At 38.1% G+C, this 22922-nt stretch overlaps 2 protein-coding genes across 10 annotated transcripts in view; both read left to right on the top strand.

Moving 5' to 3' along the window:
* Window positions 1-22922, top strand: part of LOC115270114 (neurocalcin homolog) — a 579846-nt gene that overhangs the window by 320962 nt on the left and 235962 nt on the right. The gene's annotated exons all lie outside the window — the stretch shown is intronic.
* Window positions 1-22922, top strand: part of LOC109400621 (neuronal calcium sensor 2) — a 510430-nt gene that overhangs the window by 299852 nt on the left and 187656 nt on the right. For all 7 annotated transcript variants that reach the window (XM_062853212.1, XM_062853214.1, XM_062853213.1 and 4 more), the window contains one exon: window positions 1497-1610. In XM_062853212.1, the coding sequence (XP_062709196.1) occupies window positions 1500-1610 (111 nt within the window). In that variant the 5' untranslated portion in view covers window positions 1497-1499. The remainder of the gene's footprint in view (window positions 1-1496; window positions 1611-22922) is intronic.

Raw genomic sequence — 22922 nt, 5'->3', positions numbered from 1 at the left:
CCCCCCATAGAAATCCCCTCATCTGTTGTCTGTTACAGTAAAATAGTTTTTTGTCCCTCGCGACCCCCTGGATAAACGCCGGCGACACCCTTGGGGGGTCGCGACCCACAGTTTGGGAAACCATGCTTTAGAGCATAAAGCTCCATACTGCCATTTTTTGTAATTTGGTCGCCATTTTTGGAGTCCAGACTTCTTCCCCATACCAAATATACATATATTGCACGGTTTCAGAACCTAAAACTTTATTAAACAGCCGACATCTTGAATTATAAACCGGCATCTTGGATTTTAGGACGCCATCTTGGATATTCTGGTCGCCATGTTTGGACTCCGGACATCTTCCTCATACCAAATATACCCATATTGCATGGTTTTAGAGCCTAAAACTTTATTACACATCCACCATCTTCAATTTGGAGCCGCCATCTTGAATATTGAATTTTGGGCCGACACCGTGGAATTTCTGGTCGACACTGTTGATTTCCGCACAAAATTTGTCAACCATGCTGAAGGTTACAAAAATCGCCACAGTTTGGTGTGTCGCATGATGGGGCTTGTTCAGTTTTATATACTGCCAATTCTACCGAAGTGCGGGTCCGGATCACTGAAGAAGCCATAACTCCGAAACGCCTTGATCGATCCGAACCATTTTCAATAGCAAACAATGCGATAAAATTCCGGTTCGATTCATGCTAAAATCCGAAAAAATCGGCCAATGGGGAGTGCCTTAAAAGTGAGTGAACTTTTTCGCGCACAGACATACATACATACACACATACTGAAATCATCTCAATTCGTCGAACTGAGTTGATTGGTATGTGTGACTTGACCCTCCGAGCCTTTTATCGAAAATTGGTTTTTTGAGTGAACATATAGCTTTTCTCAGCGACTCTACAACAGTCACAAAAACTTTCTCTCGCCATTATAAAATGGCTCAAACGTGGGTCGTCCAGCCGAAATCTGGTTCTCTTGATTTGCTTGCATGATGCGTTTGACCATAGGTGGTAGTTTTTTTACTACCATCGCCCACTCACACACACATATATGTACACGATCACCCAAATGAACCCACACTAACGTGTTTGAATCCAGGGTTTTATGAAAAATCTCCTTCGACGGGAGTGTGGACTGTGAAGGCGGAGAAAAACAAAACGCATTTCATTAATCATTTTTGGTGGTGGTGGCCGGTGCTGCAGTGGTTGTGATTGGGGGCTTTATGCTGCCGGGTGATGAAAACGAACCTGCTGACGGGGGGTGGTTTGGGTGGCGAGCGGTGTCTGCGGTTGATCGAATATGCATGGAGCTTTAACAGAATCCAATTTGCGCCGGATAAATATTCGATTAGCTTTCTTGGAATGATTTTTCATTTCGCCGCCCATGATGTTGTTGGCGGGCGATGCTGCACCATCCAGTGCTTTGCTATTTATGTGAACTGCTGCTGTGAACAACTGATGCTGATGGTTTTTGTGTTTTTTCTTGTCTTCTTCTACTTACAGGACATGGGCTGTTTAGGTAGTAAGGATCGCCTCTCGAAAGAGGATATGGACTTTCTCAAATCACACACCCGATACGATGAATCCACAATCAAGGAATGGTACAAAGGGTTCAAGGTAAGTGTCGAACGAGCGGAAAATGTAGTGTGTTAGACTAGAGTTTTATTTATTTTATTACACTGAAACATCCATTTAGTTAGAATCAATTTATGTAAAATCTATAAACAAAAGGTAACGTGACCTTAATGGAATTTAATAGCATTCAAAACAGTTGGAGTACTGCAGATTAGGAACATGATTGGTTTACGGGAAACAAGCAGCGAGTGGAGTTAAAAAAACGTTTAAAGTGTGTTCAGGTTTGAAACATGAGGGGTGGTTGGGATTATTTAAGGTTTCCTAAAAACTTTCTTCAACATAAGTCGTCGGATGTACATGCATAACTTATGTGTTTGAATAAAATTCATAATTGTACAGCCTCAGCACTGATGAAACGCTTTGAAATGCCTCTGAGATCCTGTGAAGTTTTCTGAAACCTCTTTAAAACCTCCTGAAATGTCCTGAAACGCCTATGAAATTCCCTTGAACCTGTAAAGCTCACTTAGGAGCCGGTGAAGCTCTCTAAAGGTCCTCTAAAGCTCCTCTAAAGCTCATTTGAGACCTCCTTAAACTCCCTGGAACGCTTTTGAAACCTCCTGAAACTCCCGTAAAATTTACCTAAAAGTTCGTGAGGCTCTTAAAACTCTTCTGAAACCTCCTGACACTCCCTGATGCGCCTTGAAACGTCTCTGAAACTAACCTGAGACTCCAATAAAGTTCAGCTGAGAGCCTACAAAGCCCCATAAAACGCCTCTGGAATCTCCTGAAACGCTCTGCAACGGCTCTGAAACAAATACAGGCATACCTCGATTTAGTGGACCCTCGATTATATAGACCCTCGATTTTATGTACAATTTTACCTCAATTATATGTGCCGTTGTTATTGGTAAATTTTTTATTATCCAATCAGTTTAAAGCTAGCAGTTTGTATTATGATAACTTATAATACAGGGGTTTTCAGCCTTTTGATACGCGGAGCACTTCACAACAATATATTGTTTTGTGGAGAACCCAAACTAGCGCCAAAGCAAACCTAATGACATACTTAGTTTAATATATTTATTTTAATTTCATACGTCCCTTTCTGACTTTATTTTTATAAATATTTCTCGTTTTGTCGATGATTACGAGGTGCGGAGTATGGGTTGATGGGTTGATTCTTTCATTGGTACATTCCCAAGGATGAATTCCTAGAGGAATTTCTGAAGAAACTGCTTGAGTCATTCTTGAAGGACCTGCTGGAACAACTTCTGAAAGAATCCATGGAACAAATTTTGAAGAAATACCTGCTGAAATTTTTGAAGTTATTCTTGGAATATCGCAGAAGTTTCTGACGATGTTTCCGAAAGTATCGTGAAAAAATTTCAGAAGAAATTAAAAAAAAAATCTGAAGAAAACTGTAAATAAATTCCTGAATGAATTTATGTAAAAAATAAACAGAAATATTTATGGAATCCATAAATTGATTTTCTGAAGAAACTCTAGGAGGAATACCTGAAGAAACACCTGGAAACCCCTGATGGAATACCCAACAATACCTCTTGAGATATTTTTGGAAGGACATCCTGAAAAAATTCTATACATTTTCTTTTTCATTGGACTTCTGGAGGAATCCATAGATAAGTTAGTAAATACATAGAGGAGTTTCTGATGAAATCTCTGTATGAATTTCTGCAGGAATCTCTTTCTGAAAAATGTCTGAAGGAATCCTTCGAGGATTTTCTAAATCTTTCTTAAAAAGTCCTTGGAGCAATTTCTGGAAGTGAAAGGTCTTGAAAAAAATATCTAAATGTATGTGAAGAAATCTTGGGAATTTCCGTAATAATCTCTTGTAGGGTATCGCGCCGGGCGGTGGCTTCTATATTCGTCTGTTTTCCACTATAACTCAGCCAATTTTGAACCAATTGACTTGAAATGTTGTACACGGGTAGATACTATACCTATCCCACCACATTCCAAAAGTTGTGTCAATTGGTTCAAATTTGACTGAGTTATAGTGGAAAACAGACGAATATAGAAGCCACCGCCCAAGTGGCGCGATTCCCTACAACTTCTAAAGCAATCCTTGCAGAAAATGATTTAGAAAACTGCTGAAAAAAATTTGAAGGAGTTCTGAATTTCTGATTCTTACTGTATTCGAGTATCATTTTCCAAAAAAAAACATGGAGTCTTTTTCAGAAAGTTCATGGAAGCTTTTCTAGATGAATAACTTGTATATTTTTTTTTTGAAAAAATCTGAAGAAATTCGTTGGTGACATTTTGGAACAATCTTGGATTTTTTGGAGTATTTTGTAAAGGAATCTATGCAACATTTTTGGAAGCTATCCGTGAAAGACTTTCTTAAGGAATTATGGAGAAATCTTTGGAGGACATTATAAAGTCTAAAGGAATCCCTGAGGATTTTGTGTAAGAATTCATGACTTTATTGATTTAGGATTTCCTGGAAGCTTTTTGAAAGTAAATTTACAAGAGTTTCCAAAGGTGTTCCTGAAAAAAATTCTCTAAGAATCTCTGGGAGATTTTTACTGGAACTCGTGATTTTTTTAAATGAATCCTAGGATGGATTTTGGCAAGGATCCATGTAAAAGTTATTGAAAAATCTGTGGATTTTTTAATAAGTTATCCTTGAAGAAATTTGTAAAAAAAAATCTAGAGAAAAATCAGAAGATATTTCTGAATAAAAATTATAGAATTTATAACAAAAGCCATGGAAGATTTTCTGAAAGAATCTCTCTAAAAATTTGCAAAGGAAATCCTACGAAGGAAATTCCTGGAGGAATTTCTGCAGAATCTCATACACAATTTTCTTGAACAACACTTTGTGAAACTTCTGGAGGAATCCCAAGTGGAATTTCTGAAGATATTCTAAGTTGCTGTTGGAATTTCTGGTGAAATCCTTGGCTGAATTTCAAAAGTAACATCAGTTAAAGTTTTTGAAGGAGATTTCTAAAAGTTTTCAGAAAAACTCTGGATTAGGTTCTGAAGGCATCGCTGAAAGTTTTATTAAAGAAATAGGTACCTGGAGAAATTGCTGAACATTTCTGAAGGAATCTCTGAACGAATTTTTGAAAGAATCTCTAGGGAAATTTCTGCTTGAATTCATGGGAAATTTTTGAAAAAGAAATGTAAGAATTTTACAAGTAAATCGTACAAGATGCTTTGACAGAATTCTTTGTGGAATTTGTAAAATAGGAGGAATTTCCAAACAAATCCCTGAAGAAAATTTCCGAATTAATCCATGGAAGATTTTTTGAAAGAATACCTAAGGGAATTTTCGACCGAATACTCGGACAAATTTCCGAAAGAATTTTTTAAGATAGATTTTTTAGAAAAATTTCTGAAGAATTTGTAGATTTTCTAAAGGATTTTCCAATAGATTCTCCAAACCAATCCCTAGAGAAATTTCTCAATAAATGTCCAGAGGAATTTCTCAATTAGTCCTTGGGCGAATTTCTCAAACAATCTTTGGAATGATTTGTGAAAAATCATGGAGGAATCGGTGAAGCAATCCTTGCCAGATTTCGTGAAAGAATTCTTTGTGACACTTCTGGAGGAACACATGGAAGATTTTCTGAAACAATCTGTAACGTATATTTAACGGATATTTTTCAAAACAAATTGGCCGTAACCTAAAAACGAAAAAAAAATGCAATCCAAAAACTTCAGCAATTAAAGTTTATGAAATAACCTTCTCAAAAAGATTTATTTGAAAATTTTCCACGAGTTCGGGCATAGTTTTTCCGACCTTCTTTACGAATGTTCTCAACTGTGGACAACTTTTATGGAAAACTTTTTCCGGTTCATATTTACTGGATTTCTGAGAAAGTTTTCTTTCATTTTCCAAACAAAAAAACTTTGTTTCTCCGATGCTTCGCTCTTGAGTTATGATTTTTCAAAGTAGTGTCAGGGGAAAACAAAAAAAAATCCACCTGAGTTTTCCAGAAAAATAGGCGACCCTGAATTTTTCTAATTTTTTTTTGTTCATATATCCCAGTATTTACCAAAGAGTTTTTGGCGATATCCAAAGAATTCTGTTGCCAAAATTCTGTAAGTATTTGGCCTATTTCCTAAATAATTGCCAAAGAAGTTTTTAAGGGTGTATCCTACCTGTTGTAGCCTGGAAAGCCGGAAATCCTAGAAGAGTTTTGCTTAAGAACACTCAGAGAAGTTTGGATTTTGAATTTACGTTTCTGGATATATTGGTAAATCATTCCTGAAAAGAAATGAAATTTATAAATAATTAAAATTGAAATAACAGGTATCTAGGAAATACTGACGAAATGTTAATGCCCTGAACTGGAAAAAGCCTCTGGCTAATTTAAAGAAATATTTTAAATTAAATTCCAGAGTGCTTCGTCACAAGTTTTGGAGGATGTCGAGACATAATTATGGCCAGGTTCAGTTTTTAAATTTTTGGACAATTCTTGAAATGCAATAATTTATAAAGGGCTTGACTACCTAGGCTCTATAAAGGACTTTTATTGAAAATCACATAGAACCAACGGCAGTATTGAAACTATACTGTCAATAAGAAGACCCTAATGAATTATTTCTTGAGAATTTTTTAAGAATTTTTGAGAATTTTTGTTTAGTTTTCAGAAGAATTTGCGTAAGAATTGCACCGATTATGCAGCCGTGGTTATTGTTTTGTTCCAGCCAGCATTTCTATCAAAATGTCTAAGTACTTGTCGTTATTCATGTAAATAATTCCAGCGAGTAAAAGAAGATATTTTTGGCGAATATTGTGTTTCGATGAATTTGTGATAGGAACTTGACATGTTTGAACTTTGAATGACTTTTATCTGAGTTGTTTGGCATATTTACGTATTTTCGAAATAAAAAAAACTTTTTACGAAAATGTCTTTAAAGATTTTCTTAGTTTCTTTTAAGTTTTTTTAAGGCATAAAAAATTCAAAAATTTAAAATTTTAAATCGCCTCCTGTCAAAAACCACCCTGTTCTAGAAGAGTTGATGTTAAACCTGGAAGTGTTAGTGCAATACCTGTAATAATAAACAGTATTTGACTCGATTTTCTTTACTGAGAGAATTTCGACAAATGAATTGCCGAGGAAATTCCGCCTAAGGAAATACCAAAGGAACGTGCGAAAAGCTGAAAGTCTCTTAAATAAAGACAAATCAATCAATCAATCAACATGCGAAAACAATATTCAAAGAAGTTTTTGACTGATTTTTTTACCAAAGGAATTGTGAAATCAGTTTTAAAAGCAATCGCTGTGGTAGAAACCAATGCAATGGGAATGCCGAAGACAATTTCCAAAAAAATATGCTGGAAGAAATCATCAAGAAATTGCTTTAGAAGTTTGCAAAAAAAGTAAGTGCCGAAGGGATTCTCAAAGATATTCCCGATCTTTAATGACCTGGAATTCCTAAAATAATCTTAGAATTTGATATGGCGGAAATGCACATCGCAATTTTTCTCAATCGAATTTCACCAAATTTTGAACCACATCTCACAAAGCACTCTGGTTTTGAAAGGATTGGGATCCAACTGTTCTTGGACTTCAAGACGGTGTAAGACTCGTGAATCATTGTCCCTGCATCAGGCCAAGGAAAACATGACCAGGTACGATTTAAACCCTCAAGCGTGTCTCATAAGCTAAGTATTTCAATGGGTGTTTGCATATTTAGTTGCTGAATAATTGTTTGAGTCACTATCGGTTCGAAATTTTTAAAATGTCAGATGTTTTTTTTTGAGTTCTTGATATATTCAACACTTCTGAACTATCGACGTCTACGTTAACGTTTGTTATTTTCCAATATGTTGAAACACGACACATAGTTTGCTTATTGACCTCAGATGTCGTTTCTGCCATGCTCAGAACACCTGGTGGATTTTTACCAATCTTCCAAATTCCTGAATATCTCGAAAGATTGTCCGAATACTTCCTTTCCGCGTAGAAGGACAACAATTAGAGTTATTTGTAGAATTGTTTGTGTTAGCTACATAAACCAATAAACCTGATGACGTGGTTTCTCAAAAAGATTCTTGAGTATCTGGGATGGCCTAGTTGAAATCAGTCTATGAGTTCAATAAACTGAAGACGAACTATCATGCATGTTTTTGCTAATGTGGGACTCCTGTGAGCTACATAAGCTTATAGTGAATCATGTGTTGATAAGAAGGTCTTGGATAATTATTCCCGAGAATATTTGATGGTCTGATTGAAGTCATGCCTTGAATTCAGGGAACTGCAGATAGACACAAACTAGAGTAAATTACACACGAAACACGTCTGTTTGTTTGAAATCTTCAAGAACTCCAAGAAAACACTTTGAAACCCCCAGTCAAGCACCTGAGATCCTTCGAATCTTCGGAACACGCCTCCGAAACCCTCTGAAAATCTTTTAAAACTTCCTCAAATGCCTCCGAACCTCATGTAACGTACCTGAGACCATTCGAAATCCCCGAAAACTCCTCTGTAACGCCTCATAAATCATTTTAAAAACCTCTGTAACTTTTTTAAAATGCCTCCAAAAACCCCTTGAAATCACCTCAGACCTCACCTGAGACCCCTTGAAACCTCAGAAAACCTCCTCGGACCTCTTAAAATGCTCCCGAGCCCCTCAGATACCTTCCATAAACACCTTCGAAGTCCCGCTGTTACGCTGTTATAACCTCCTGAAGCTCAGCCTGATGGCAAAAATCTCGATGATAAAGATAAATAATAGTATTAGTAAATTCGGAATTATTCAACTACAAGACCTAATTCTTACTCCTCACTGGTCTTAAAAGTTCTTATTCTAATTCGTTTATTCGTGACTATCAACTTCATACCAGTTATCTTGAAAGCTCTTAACCAAAGTTCCAGTTAACTACCAAAACAACGCTTGAAACATCACTTGATTTACGCCAACCCAGAAAAAAAAAACTTATTTTTATCGCAAATCCTTCATAATTCCACAACATTAATCATCCGCGAAATCGCACCGAAGGAAGAGTTATACAAGTAACCGAACCACTTTATCCACCCAAAAGTACGCTCGCCAACCATCAAGAGCTCCCTGCCTCAAGTTGGGTAAGCGTGACGACGGTACCAGCAAGTTTCATGTTTCCAACCAATTTAGCCACACGGGATACTACACCTAAACCTAACTACTGCCTGCGTGTCTAGGCTACCTCCTAGGTATGTACCAGCCAGAATCCTTCCATCGAAGAGGCGAGCTCACAAAAAGCAAAGCGGAAAGAAACGCAAAGTTAAACAACTCTTTAATTACTAAATTGTGGCTTGGGCGTGTGCTCTCCGGTGTGGAAAGCTCTTCTAAAAACGTACCTTTTTTTTCCAAGGGGTTTTTGCGAGTTTTGCGCAAACATACAAACAAGCGTGCACTAACGCTTAGTTAAAATTGTACCGGTAAAAAGCAAACACGTCATCAGGGAACTAAAGATGAAAAAAATGAGCGGAATAGAGTGAAATTTTCCATGAATTTTTGGTCGAACGTTTGGGCGTTTTTCGCGAAATTTATTACCGAATTCCTACGCATCATTTTGAAAGCTTTCTTTGGCTTGTGATTTCGATATCAGACAAGCTGTCAACAGTATGAAAGTGACAGCTTCGTCATTTCGATATTGTATTTCTGACATTGGGTATTGTTCTAAAGTATGACATAATCGTGCTAGGAGCAAAAAGCCATTGAAAACTTTGTAATGGAAATTTAATCATAGAATGACGATGCCGGAGGTATGTTTACGCATAGAAACTGTTGTGGGACGCAGCATCTGCAAAAGTAGCAAAGTTGAAAAACATCTACAGCATTGAAGCGAATATTTAGGACCATAACGCTCCCGGAGATTTGAATTAAGTATCATCAAGATGCCAAGCGTAACTTTTACCATAATCTGAACTCGGCCTTCGTGGCCGTGCGGCTAGCGGCGACAGTCGTCTAGGTGTATCGTAAGCCTCGGAGTGTGGGTTTGATTCCCGCTCCAGTCGGTGGAAACTTTTCGTCAAACGAAAAATTCATCACTGGGCCACTGGGTGTTCTGTGTATTGTCCGTTGTCTAGTGTAAGTAATGTGTTCAGTCTGTGCAGCCTCTGGCTGAAGACGGTGTGAATTGTCTTTTTAACTCCTTTCGTCTACAGTGCACTTAAAAGCTTCATCAATGTTGCCTGACTAGAATGGAATAACATAATTCTAACAGGTTGTGGTATTTTGTTATAATTTTCGTATTAACGTTTGTTATGTTCCCACAAAATTTACAACACAATTTGAAAAAAATACAGAACTTGATATTGTTTTGTTATTTTGATACATATGAAATGGAACACATATTATTATAATCTTTTCATATTTCAGGCCAAACATGTCTAAAGGTCCAATCTGCAGAAGAGAGGCTCTCTTTGGTTTCTCTCTCTTTCGTTAATATCTCAGCTGTTTATTTGTATGTTGATTGCCTCCTTGCATTGAACGATGGTCAAAACAATCGTTTTTTGATTTGTACTGCAAAAATAATTGAAAAGTGTACCATTACATTGCAATAATTGAAAGAGAAAGTAAACAAAGAGAGTCTCTCAAATGCAGATAGGACCTATTGAAATGTTTGGCCTGATTTATATTAAAATCTGATACGTTTTTGTTACAATTCGAAAAGAATCTTTTAGAATTTCTGATATTTTATACTAATGCTGTACATAGGTTAACAGCATTACTATAAAAATATCAGAAATTCTAAAAGATTCTTTTCGAATTGTAACAAAAACGTATCAAAATTTGATATAAATATGAAAAGATTATAATAATAGCTGATCCATTCCATATGTATCAAAATAACAAAACAATATCAAGTTCTGTATTTTGTTTTCAAATGGTGTTGTAAATTTTGTGGGAACAAAGTTATATCAACCCAAGTTATTTCTAACTTTTCTATCTTCATTACCAAGATTCTCAACCGGGGAATAGTTCATCTTGATTAATTCTAACTGTAGTTATATTACTTTCGTTATAATCTTGTTATTTGATCCTCGTCGGATGACGATTAAATGCTGGTTGTTGAAATGTGATACACACTATTATGACATGGTGGTGGGCGCGATCCTAGTTTGCACATCTAGTTGTTTCCCTCGCGTCGTCGTCGGATTATAGTTTTAAGGCTTAGTTTAAACAATAGCCTGAATGACCGACACGCCACACCGAATGAAGGTGGTGTGTCACCAACCATTTCGTGTGGTGACTGTTACTGTGTGACCAAGGTTTGTAGTGCAGAAGCGTGCTTTTATTTGACAGCGCAGTGGAACCTGAAACAGTAGTGAGGTGTTGTACCACTAGTTTTTCTCCACTCTATATGATACGTTTGGGACTCTGAGGGAAATAGAGAAATGAACTTTTGCTAAAGTTGCATTTCGCACGGAACGGTGCTAATTGGTGTGCTTGTGGCTAGGTTGGGCAATGTGTTTGGATGGACTTGTGTGGTACTTTATTGCAAACAAGAGGTTTTAATTGGGACAGAATGTTAAAAATGTTCATGGTGCAAAAATAGTTATGATGGAAGGAGATGTAGCAGATCCTTCACACGTGCACACAATATCTTGATTTTCCTTGCATTCACGTGAGTTATAAGTCATATTACTATATACTGCGAGTAAAAATTCAAAAAAAAAACATCTGAGAATTTCTCCAGAAATTCCCCCTGAAATACCTCCAGGGATTTCACCAGGGATTCCCCAGAAATTCTCCAGAAATTTGACCAGCAATTCCACGGGAATTTCACCAAAAATATCCCAAGAATTCAATCAGGGATCCGGCCGGAATTTCCGAGAAATTGCACCGAAAATTCCTGGCGAATCCCACGAGTTATTCCTGAAAAAAATCATCAGGAATTTCCGAGGAAATTCAATAGGAATGTTCGTGAAATTCCACCAGGAATTTTCGTGGAATCACACCAGGAATTTTCGAGGAATTTCACTAGGAATTTCCGAGGAATTCCATCAGGATGTCTGAGATATTTCCGAGGAATTTCAATAGGAATTTCTAAGAAAATCCACCGGAAATTACCGAAAAATTCCACAAGGAATTCCACCAGGATTTTTTGAGGAATTTCACCAGGAATTTGTGAAGAATTCCATCAGGATTTTCCGAGAAATTTCACCAGGAATTTCCTAGGAATTCCACTGGGAACTCTTCGGGAATTTTACTTGAAGTTTCCCAGGAATTCCATTAGGAACTCTTCGGAAATTCCTGGTGATTTTTTTTTCAGGAATTCCATGAGGAGTTTCTGAGGCATTTCACCAGCAGTTAAAGAATTTTCAAAGAATTCCACTACGAATTCGAAGTATTCCATCAGAAATTCGACCAGGAATTTTATCTGCAATTTCCGAGAAATTCCATTAAGAATTCCACCAAGAATTCTTGCAAGAATTTAACGAGGAATTTTCGAGGACATCCACCTGGAATTGTTGAGGAATTTCATGAGAAATTGTCGAGAAGTTTCAGCAGGAATGCATTAAGAATTCCATCAGGAATTCGCAAGGAATTCCATCTAGAAAACACTAGGAATTACATCAAGAATTTCCGAGGAATTACATCAAAAATTTCTGAGGAATTCCATCAGGAATTCCTCAAGAATTCTACCAGATATTCCCCAAGAATTCCACTAGCAATTCCCCAGGAATTTCACTAGGAAATTAGCATTAGCATTAGCATTAGCATTAGCATTAGCATTAAGCGAGTCGCACAAATTCGTAGGTGGTACAGTCCTAGACCGCTGTTATGAGGGTTGCCTCCTTCCCGTCCGAACCAAAGCACAAAGATTTGGGACTAATCTCTGACTCTTAGACAAGACTGACGCAATCCTCCAATGGTCGAGCACTGTCCTGGCCACGTCCTTGCGACTGCTGAGGAATGGGAAACGATGGTTAGTTTTGGACACCTATGAAAAATGTAGACAACTCTACGATCTCTCAGGCCTAGGTGTCACGGGAATTTGGGTGTTGTTAGTGGAAGGGCAAACTCCAGAGGATACGCTTGGTCAACGTTCAGGCACACCATTGTCAGTCTTCTTCGAATCCGTTGTCTGCCCGATTCATCCTGGATTCCTCGTCGTCTTGATGGCATTTGGTTGAATTACCAGATTCTTCGGTTGATAATCTGAAATATAAAATAATATTAACATCGTACGTCAAATAAGCTACATATTAGTGATACGCTCGCCACAGTTGCATATTTTTACAAAATTATTTGTATCATACGATTAATTTACCTCAAACCTGCAGAAATAAAATGTTGATTAGCAGTACATTGAAACAAAATTAACTACAATACACAAAAAAAGCACGAAACTTTGATCTTGGAATATATTTATTAATACGGTAAATATCAAGATCAAAATTTGATTTGGTAGATCTTACACCGCAACGCACCATTCTAAGGTGATCTACCCACGTTACGGGTGGAATTCCACTAGCAATTCCCCAGGAATTTCACTAGGAAATCCCCAGAAATTCCACTAGGAATTCCCAGCAGTTCCACTAGGAATTCCCCAGGAATTCCACTAGGAATTCCCCAGGAATTCCACTAGGAATTCCCCTCGAATTCCACAAGGAATTCTCCAGGAATGCCACTAAGAATTCCCCAGGAATTCCACTAGGAATTTCCCAGGGATTCCACTAGGAATTCCTCAGGAATTCCACTAGGAATTCCCCAGGAATTCCCCAGGAATTCCACTAGGAATTCCACTAGGAATTCCCCAGGAATTCCACTGAGAGTTCCCCAGGAATTCCACCAGAAATTTCCCAGGATTTCCACCAGGAATTCCCCTGGAATTCCACCAGGAATTACCCTGGAATTCCAACAGGAATTTCCCTGGAATTTCACCAGGAATTTCCCTGGAATTAAACCAGGAATTTCCCTGGAATTCCACCAGGAATTCTCCAGGAATTCCACCAGGAATTCTCCAGGAATTCGACCAGGAATTCTCCTGGAATTCCACCAGGAATTCCCCAGGAATTCCACCAGGAATTCTCCAGGAATTTCCCAGGAATTCCCTAGGAATTCCACCAGGAATGCCCCAGGAATTCCACCAGGAATTCCCCAGGAATTCCACCAGGAATTCCGCAGAAATTCCACCAGGAATTCCACCAGGAATTTCATCAGGAATTCCACCAGGAAATTCCATCAGGAATTCCCCAGGATTTCCACCAGGAATTCCCCAGGAATTCCACAAGGAATTCCCCAGGAATTCCATAAGGAATTCCCCAGGAATTCCATCAGGAATTCCCCAGGAATTCCACTAGGAATTCCCCCGGAATTACACAGGTATTCCCTAGAAATTTCACCAGGAATTCTCCAGGAATTCCACCGGGAGTTCTCCAGGAATTCCACCAGGAATTCTCCAGGAATTCCACCAGGAATTCCCCTGGAATTCCATCAGAAATTCCTCAGGAGTTCCATCAGAAATTCCTTAGGAATTCCATCAGAAGGATTTCCTCAGGAATTCCATCAGGAATTCCAAAAGAATTCTGAAGAATTCCTCTCAGGAATTCTGGAAATTCCGTTCAAGGAAGTCTGGAGAATTTTGCTCTGGAATTCTTTCTCTCTGAAATTTCTCTCTAAAATTTTGGAGAAATTCTCTCTGTAATTCTGGAGAATATCTCTCAGGAATACTGGAGACATCCTCTCAGGAATTGTGGAGAATTCCTCTCAGGTATTTTTGAGATTTCCTTCAGGAATTGTGGAGAATTCCGCTCGTGAATTATGGAGAACTCCTCTTAGGAATGGTGGAGAATTCCTCTCAGGAATTGTAGGAATTTCCGCTCGAGAATTTTGGAGAGTTCCTCTCAGAATTTGTGGAGAATTCCTCTCAGGAATAGCGGAAAATTCCTCTCCAAAATACCCATAAGTTATTGTGAAGAATTCTTCTCAGAAATTGTAGTGTTGGGATACCTTCTAAACCTTCGCTGTCCATCTGTTAATTTTCGTCCTTCTGATGACCTTGGTGGTTTGGTGGAATATTGAAGAATTCCTCTCAGGAAATGTGGAGAATTCCTTTAGGAATGAAGGGAAATTTCTCTCAGGAATAGTGGAGAATTTCTTTCAGAAATTGTGGAAAATTCTTCTCGGAAATTTGGAATAATTTCTCTCAGGAATTGTGAAAAATTCTTTTCAGGAATATTGGACAATTCCTCTCTGGAATTGTTGCAGAACTCCTCCCAGGAATTGTGAATTCCTCTCAGCAATTGATGAGAATTCCTCTCAGAAATTGTGGAGAATTTCTCTCAGTAATTGTGTAGAATTCCCCTCACGATTTGTGGAGAACTTCTCTCAGAAATTGCGGAGAACTCCTCTCAGGAATTGTGAATTCCTCTCTGGAAATGTGGAGAATTCCTCTTAGGAATTGTGAAGAATTCCTCTCGAAAATTCCTATCAGGTATTGTGGAGAATTCCTCTCAGGAATTGTTCAGAATCTCTCTATGAAATTCTGGACAATTCTTTTCAGAAATTGTAGAGAATTTCTCTCAGTAATTTTGGGGAATCGCTTTCAGGAATTGCAGGGAATTTATTCCAGGAATTTTGAAGAATTCCTCTCAGGAGTTGTGGAGAATTCATCTCAAGAATTGTGGAGAATTTCTTTCAGAAATTGTGGAAAATTCCTCTCGAAAATTGTGGATAATTCCTTTCAGGAATTGTGGAAAATTCCTCTCAGGAACAGTAGAGAATTCCTCTCTGGAATTTTGGAGAACTCCTGTGAATTCCTCTCAAAAATTGTGGACAATTCCTCTCATGAATTGCGGAGAAATGCTCTCAGGAATTCTGGAAAATTACTTTCAGTAAGCCTGGGAAATTCCTCTCATGAGCCCTGGGAGATTTATCTCAGGAGTTCTGAAGATTATTTTTTTCAAGAATTCCCCTTGTTAAAGTTTATTCAGAGATTTCTTAAAACAATTCTCTCAAACCAATTTATTTCGTGTTCAATTTTATGATCGAGTCAATTTAGTCCTTTTCTCAATATAAGGTACACCAGGGCAAGTAGAAACGGGTGGGGCAAGATGAAACATGAAGTTTTGAAATAGCTTTCAATACAATTTGGAAGTGTATCCTTCGCTAAAAGATTGTTTGAATCAAAAACTATGTGTTATGGTGGTGAAACTGTTTATCATCATTTAAAAACATCATGTTAATCCGCTGTTTCATTTTGCCCCACCCGTTTCATCTTGCTCCGGTGTACCTTATTCGAGTAAAGAGTCAATATTATTACTAACATAATCCACACAAAATAGTTTCTGAAAGTCCCATGTTTGGGTCCCAAAGCAATTCAAAAAAGAAAACATCATCACCGGGTCTATGACTGCACAGTGCACACACACCCGCACGCACGCCCCTTTTGATGGTGTTATTAAAAATTATCAACCAGAAATGAGGCGAATTCCGTGCCACACGTGATTCCGGTTTGTGACTTCCTGGCGCAAGCAATCCAGCCCTCTCATTCCACCCCGAAATTTTCTTTAGTAGGGTATCGCGCCACTTGAGCGATGGCTTCTATATTCGTCTGTTTTCCACTATAACTCAGTCGATTTTGAATCAATTGACTTGAAATGTTGTACACGGGTAGATACTATACCTATCTCACCACATTCCAAAAGTTGTGTCATTTGGTTCAAATTTGACAGAGTTATAGTGGAAAACAGACGAATATAGAAGCCACCGCCCAAGTGGCGCGATTCCCTATGTAGGTATGAAGTTTCCCATTTCTTCTTGCGATTTCAAAAGAGACCCCTAGCATGGTGACACAAGGCGCACACGTTATGAAGTTATGAATACATCGCACCACCCGCTCCGCCGCCAGGACAAAAGGTCGTCCACAACGATTTAACAATAGGAAAAGCCCTAACGCAACCATTTTCCTACCTTCTTTGTTGGTGAGAAGCGGGCGCTGCCGCGGTGGAACTGTTAGGGTCTGGGTTGAGTTGAAAAAGTTTTCCACAAGAATTTCGCTTTGAAGACGTTGATGGCTGGTGGGGAGTGAAACAAGGATGAAAGGAGCCGACCGACGAATAATGTTTTACGACAGTTTTGTTCTCGGCATGTAACCGAGGCGCATTGAGCGGTTTGTGATGTTATTGCTTTCGGAGGGGGAGGAAATTGTATTTTTGGGCCGGAGTTTTACCAGGATTTGCTCACAGGGCAGGCGGGAAGATGGAGCCATTATTGTAGCGTTTTCTCGGCTCTAAGATGAAGCTTATTGAGAGAGTAACGTTCCGTGCGATAAGATTTGGGTCACGTATGGTGTATGGGAGTTGGTTGATGCGCCGGTAGGATGTGTTCATGGTAAAAATCGTTGCCGAACTCGAGAAAATAAAGCACGAAATTGTAATATTGCGTATTTTATGATATCATGACTATAATGTATGATATCATGACGCGGAGAACGGTTTTCATATGCATAAATCCTGTTTCCGTAGAAAAAAGTCGTGATTTTCAATAGCATTATGTCAAAATTATTTAAGTTTTATAGAATAAAATATCATCATGCCAAGCCATGGATCCAGTCCGCAAAATCATGAATCTAGGACATTGAGTTATGAAAAAATTGCGAACAGTGATAAACGTTATCATGACGGTTCGTAATTTTTTGTGACTCACGACAATACTGAAAATTTCTAAACAAAATAAACATTATTTTAAGTATTTAAGTCATGGTTCCATGATATGTTGTTATGTTTTCATGACTCTGTGTCATGGTTTCATGATCTGACGAAAAGACTCCATGCCATGCGTCATCAATCGTTGTCATAATATGTTGGCAATATTTTTTAATGGATTTAATTGTTCAGGAAACCCATCCTTCGTATCATGATATCATGAATTATTGTCATAACATAGAAGTCGCCATTTTTGTGATTTCATGACTTGTTATTTTCGAAAATTCTTTGTCAAATGTCTTAAAACCCTTTTGCGTCGCAGTGGTGCCCTCGTTTAAGCACACAACCACGGGCGGGCAGGTAATCGAGTTTTCGTTTATCGCATTGTTGCGAAACGTGACAATGTTGTTCCCGTAACCGTTTTACGAGATAAAGATTCTTTCAATCGACGTTTTGGCCGCCGTTTGCCCAAGAGAATGTTTCCTCCTTGCAGCAGCAGTGTGCTAATCCAACACAATCAGACAACTACATCCACTCGGTGGTGGTGGCGGATATCAATTTTCCATTTGGACGGCTCTTTGTCCTGCCGGTGACGGTTCCAATTAGGCATCCATTAACTTTTTAATCGGATTAGGGCCATATTGCTTCATCAAGCGTCAATTAGTGCGAGTGAGGTGGAAACCGCAAAGAAAAGCTCCAGCCTTGGTCCATCTGGGAGGCAGAGGGGTGGCAGAAACTCGATCCACTTTTACAAATTGCCGCCATCAGTAGCGCTCTACAAATGAATCTTTGGCTAATGAGCCCGAGGAGGTGTGGCTCTGAAACAGAAAGTAAACTTGTCATAGTCAGACAAAATTTAAGCTGGGGCACCTGAGCCGGCTCTACCCGAGGTCCGTGGGGCTTTGGTGGAGAAGGGTTGATCGAAAAGTCTCCATCAGTTCTTTTGCTGCCGTCTGTGTCATTGTAGGAAAACCACAATTCAAGGGGGTAGAGGTCTGGAAAGTTTTCTCTGCCTGGGGCGGTTTCACTGTGTATCTTCTGATTTAACAAGAGGGTTAAAACATTTTCCATCCTTGTGCTTTCCTTGAGTAACTTGGAACGGTACTCTGCTGTCAAACAATGACACAAGGTGAAAGAAAAAAACAAAGATTTATACGCTGCCGTAATTCTGCAAAGTGACGTAAGCGACATTGATAGTTTTGGCCCATTTTTTGGTTATTATGCATAAAACTCTTGCTCCTCCTCTAAGTTTTTTTCCATAGATGATAGATTACGACTAGATCTTGCATTATAATACAGTAAGCATACCACAGTGTTATTTTTACGTCAGATATTATATATAATATACCAAAAAATATCGGCATTTTGAATGGCGCTTACGTCACTTTGCAGAATTACGGCAGTACGGGTTAGTGTTAGTTTTTGAAAGGGAGATTATTGCTGCCTGTCAAATACTGTATTGTTCAGGGTGGACTTTGAGAAATGTAAATTTAAAAATAAACAAATCTAGCAGATCAGCCTTCTAGAGTTCACATCATTTTCAGAGATATGTAACATTTCGAGTCGAATCAACTCATGATTACCAAAATTCTGACTGCTGAAAAAATAGAGCTTTGAAGATTTTTCAAAACAAACTTTTATAAAACGTTTCTTAGAACTAAAAATAAACTTTTATTATTCGAAGCATAATTTACAAAAGATTTGTGGTTGTGGTATGAATCTTTTTAAGATAAGCAGAAAATTTTTTTCACAATACTCAGAATTATGATGATTATTTCGTTTTTTAATAGGATCTATTGAGAAGATTAATTGGAATAGTATTCCTCAATTTTTAGAAAAAGTCTCTGAGGTATCTTGAAAACAGATCTCATGAAATTTGGAAAACAAAAATCGAAAGACTAAAAGAAGTAGTTTTCAGTATTTTGGAAGATTTTTCTGATACTTCAAAGAAAACTTTCATTATTCTGAAATTTAACTTCATATAACTCCAGGTAGAAACCACTCTAGGGTTTCCAATAAGATCCGACATATTTCGAAAAAATCAATCATTATATTATTCAACACAATGGAAAAAAGGCTCCAATCATTTGGATGCCTGGATCTTAAGAAATATCCACAATTTTTGTTAAACATTTCAAGTTCTGCCAAAAAACCACTGCACTGTAGTGCAGTAGAAATTCTACTAGAATATACTTTGGATTATTTTTTCAGGATTCCAAAATAATTCTTTTAGAATGGTGAGGACTTGTGAAGGAAAAAAATATTTAAAAAAGATCTTAGATAAGTCCATCTGTCATCTCAATATATTCTGCAGAATGACTCTACCAATTCTCAAAGTACTAGCACAATAAATTAATAATATTGACAATAAACCTATTTTAGGATAAATTGCATAAGGGTTCTGAAAGCAAATTTTTTTCAAGAATATCCAAAAAAATCGATATAGTAGATCTGGAGAATGTCATGATACTTTGTGGGTTTGTAGTTCGTCCGAAACAATCAGTCCGATATTTTTTTTTATTTTGGCATTAGGGTGACCAAATTCATAATAAAATGGTCCTAGAAATCAATTTTTTTTCAAATTTAGGTTTAAAAAAAAAAACTATAACTTTTGAACCAGTTGGTCGGTTGTGAATTTCATTAGGTATATATATATTAAAAAGTACGGAAAATAAAAGGTAAAAAAACGAAACATGGAAGGTGAAAATAAAAAAAAGGAAAGACGACAATCCAAAAGTGAAAAATAAAAGAAAAAATCACGAAAGATGAAAGATGAAATTGCAAAAGATGGAAAACGAAAGTTGAACGATGATAAACGACAGGCGGAAGATAAAAGATAGAAAACGAAAATTGACAGATAAAGGTCAGAAAATTTCAAATGAAAGACAATAGAAAGGTTTTTGGAAAAAAAATGGTTGACGTCGACGTTTGAAGTATTTGAAGGCTAAACACACTTTGTTTTTTTTTAATTGGAAAATATATTTATGAAAAAAAAAACATACCATATAAAGCCCATTTAGATTGAAGGAAGAACATATTTAGTAAGGTTTGTGCGGTATTGTAAATTTGGCTTTTCTCCATATGGGTGAAAATGTCAAATCATCATAACTTTTTTCAACGTTTGAAAAGTACCAATGTTTTGAAGAATTTTCAAGCAATGATATATTGTTGATAATCGCTCAAAACTTTATTCAATGCGGTTCACTGGTCTCCGAGAACAGCTCAAAAATTAGTTGTCTAAAACATAGTATTTTACGAGAATAGTTCTAGCTTCGCGAAAGATTAATAAATCGAGCTCAAATTTGTACCAATGATGTACATATAATAGGTTGATGAACAGCTAAAATTTAAGAATATATGATGCACTCTATGAAAAGTTACAGCAAGTTGAACTTTTTTGTGAGAGAAAAAAAGTTGCCTATCCCAAACATTTTGGCCACCCGCTGTACCTAGTGTCAGGGGAAAACAAAAAAAAATCCACCTGAGTTTTCCGGGATAATAGGCGACCCTGAATTTTTCTCAGTTTTTTTTTTGTTCATTTATCCGTGAGTCCTACCTGTGGAAAAAGTTTCATGAAAACCTGAACCCCCCTTTGGTCCAACTTGTACGGTAATAAAAAAAAATGCCCTACAGCGAAAAGTGATCAATTTCACCCGAAATCACGGAAACTAAGAAACGACATAAGGAGAGGCGTTTAAAAGAGAGCAGGTTCCAGGGGTTCGAGGGAGTCTTCAGAGAAGTTTCAGTAGATTTCAGAGAGTTATTCCCGGGGAAACTCATGGAGGAATTCCTGGGGAAATTCTCAGAGAAATTCTCGGAGGAAATCCTGGTAAATAATCCGGGGACATCCCTGGAGAGAATCCTAGAAAAAATCCCAGAAGAATCCCTGGAGAAATTACCGAAGAAATTTCTGGAGGAATTCCTGGAGAAATTTCCACAGGAATTCCTAAAGAAATTCCCGGAGGATTTCATGGATTAATTCCAGGAGCAATCCTCGGAGGAATTCCTGGAGGATGTCCTAGAGAAATTCCCGGAGGACTTCATGATGAAATTCCTGGAGGAAGTCCTTGCGGTATTCCCAGAGGAATGCTTGGAGAAATTCCCGGAGGAATTCCCGGCAGAATTCCTGCAGAAATTCCCGGAGACAATCCCGGAAGGAAAACGGAGCAAAAGAAGCAATTTTGGGGTGACAAAATGTGTATGTAGGGGTCAAAGACGGTGTAAAACTATTTCCTGTTGCACCACCGTACTCGACCGCCTACTATCCTGCCAAATAGTTCATAGCTTGCCGAACAATTATGCTGAAAGAGGAATACTTCTTGTACATTAGGGTGTTCATACAAGTATTTTTTTATACTAGACGGAACCTTCGTATAATATCAGAACAATTTGCTGGACGTTTTTAGATGTTTGGGTTAAATTGTTTGAACGTTTCGATTGCTCGTGTCACCTAGCGTCATATATTGCCGGATAGATCTTAACCTTCCGAACAATTTTGAAGAAAACGCCATGCTTGTAGCTCATATGAGTATCGAGATATACGTGTATACTCGAGATGCCACCTAGCGAATAAATTACGAATCAAAGACTCAACTGTCAGACAGTTTTTAGCTTGCTGAAGAACTTTGTTGAAGATGGCATCATTCTATCTCATCAGGATTCTGAGATATAGAAGTTTGATCATTTTTTATCCTGGCGCCACCTAGCGGACGATTTTCGAACCAAAGACGCCATTGATTGTTCTTAGCCTGCTGAACAACTTTGCTGAAAACAGCATGCTTATAATTCATTCGGGTATCAAAATTACGTGTTTGAATTTTTCAGACACAAGGTGCCACCTAGCGGATAAATCCTAAGCCAAACACTTTACTATCAGATAGTTCTGAGCTTGCTTATCAGGTTTCTGAGATATGAGGGTTTGAACATTTTTGACACCGGCGCCGTTAGTTCTTAACCTGAACAAATTTGCCGAAGACACTATTTCCACCTCATCGGGATCATGAGGTATGCGTTGTGCAAAGTATGTGGCCAATTTTGGTACCCCAAGACAATCCGGAATAACTCCGGAACCATGTGGACCAGGCACTTATGTCTCCGGGATCCTAAACTTAAAGAGTTTTTCGGGAAGCTGTGAAAATTTCATCAAAATCTATTGAAAAACAAAAAAGTTATGACCATTTTTGTGCTTTTCCGAAGGTAACAAGTGTACGTTGGCTGGAAGAAGGTTAAAGCCTGCCAAAATCTTTGGAACGCCTTTGGATCCCCTCAAAACCCACGAAACCGCCCCTAAAACTCCCCCACAATCCCCGCAACCTGTTTTTTTTGGGTGTTTAATGGGGTTCCTGGGACTTTTCAAAGGACTTCAAAGGGTTTCAGAGGATCCCAATCCTCTTTGAAACTTAATAACGCCTAAGAAACCTTCAAGCAGCCCTCAAAATGCCCCTGATAGCGGTTTTTAGAGCCGTTAAAACTTCCTGAAACGCCTCCGGAAGCTTCCTGACCCCTTAAGGATACTGCAACGCATCTGAAGCCCTTCAAAACCCTCAGAACTGTCCATGAAACCCTCTATTACGCTTCATAAACTCGCGAAATAATATAAAACGCCCCTGAAATCAGTGCGCGACGTTATGCATAAATAAGTTAGGCATTCTGATGCTAGGTATAAGCACGATATGCTTAAATACGAAGGGCACTATGGACGACTGTGGCACTGGGATCTGTTCTCGTTGAAACGCTTCTG

Source organism: Aedes albopictus, chromosome 2, assembly GCF_035046485.1.
Source record: "Aedes albopictus strain Foshan chromosome 2, AalbF5, whole genome shotgun sequence".
In the NCBI taxonomy this organism is placed as follows: domain Eukaryota; kingdom Metazoa; phylum Arthropoda; class Insecta; order Diptera; family Culicidae; genus Aedes; species Aedes albopictus.
Note: the sequence above shows the minus strand (reverse complement) of the source record. Positions and strands in the feature narration are given on the sequence as shown.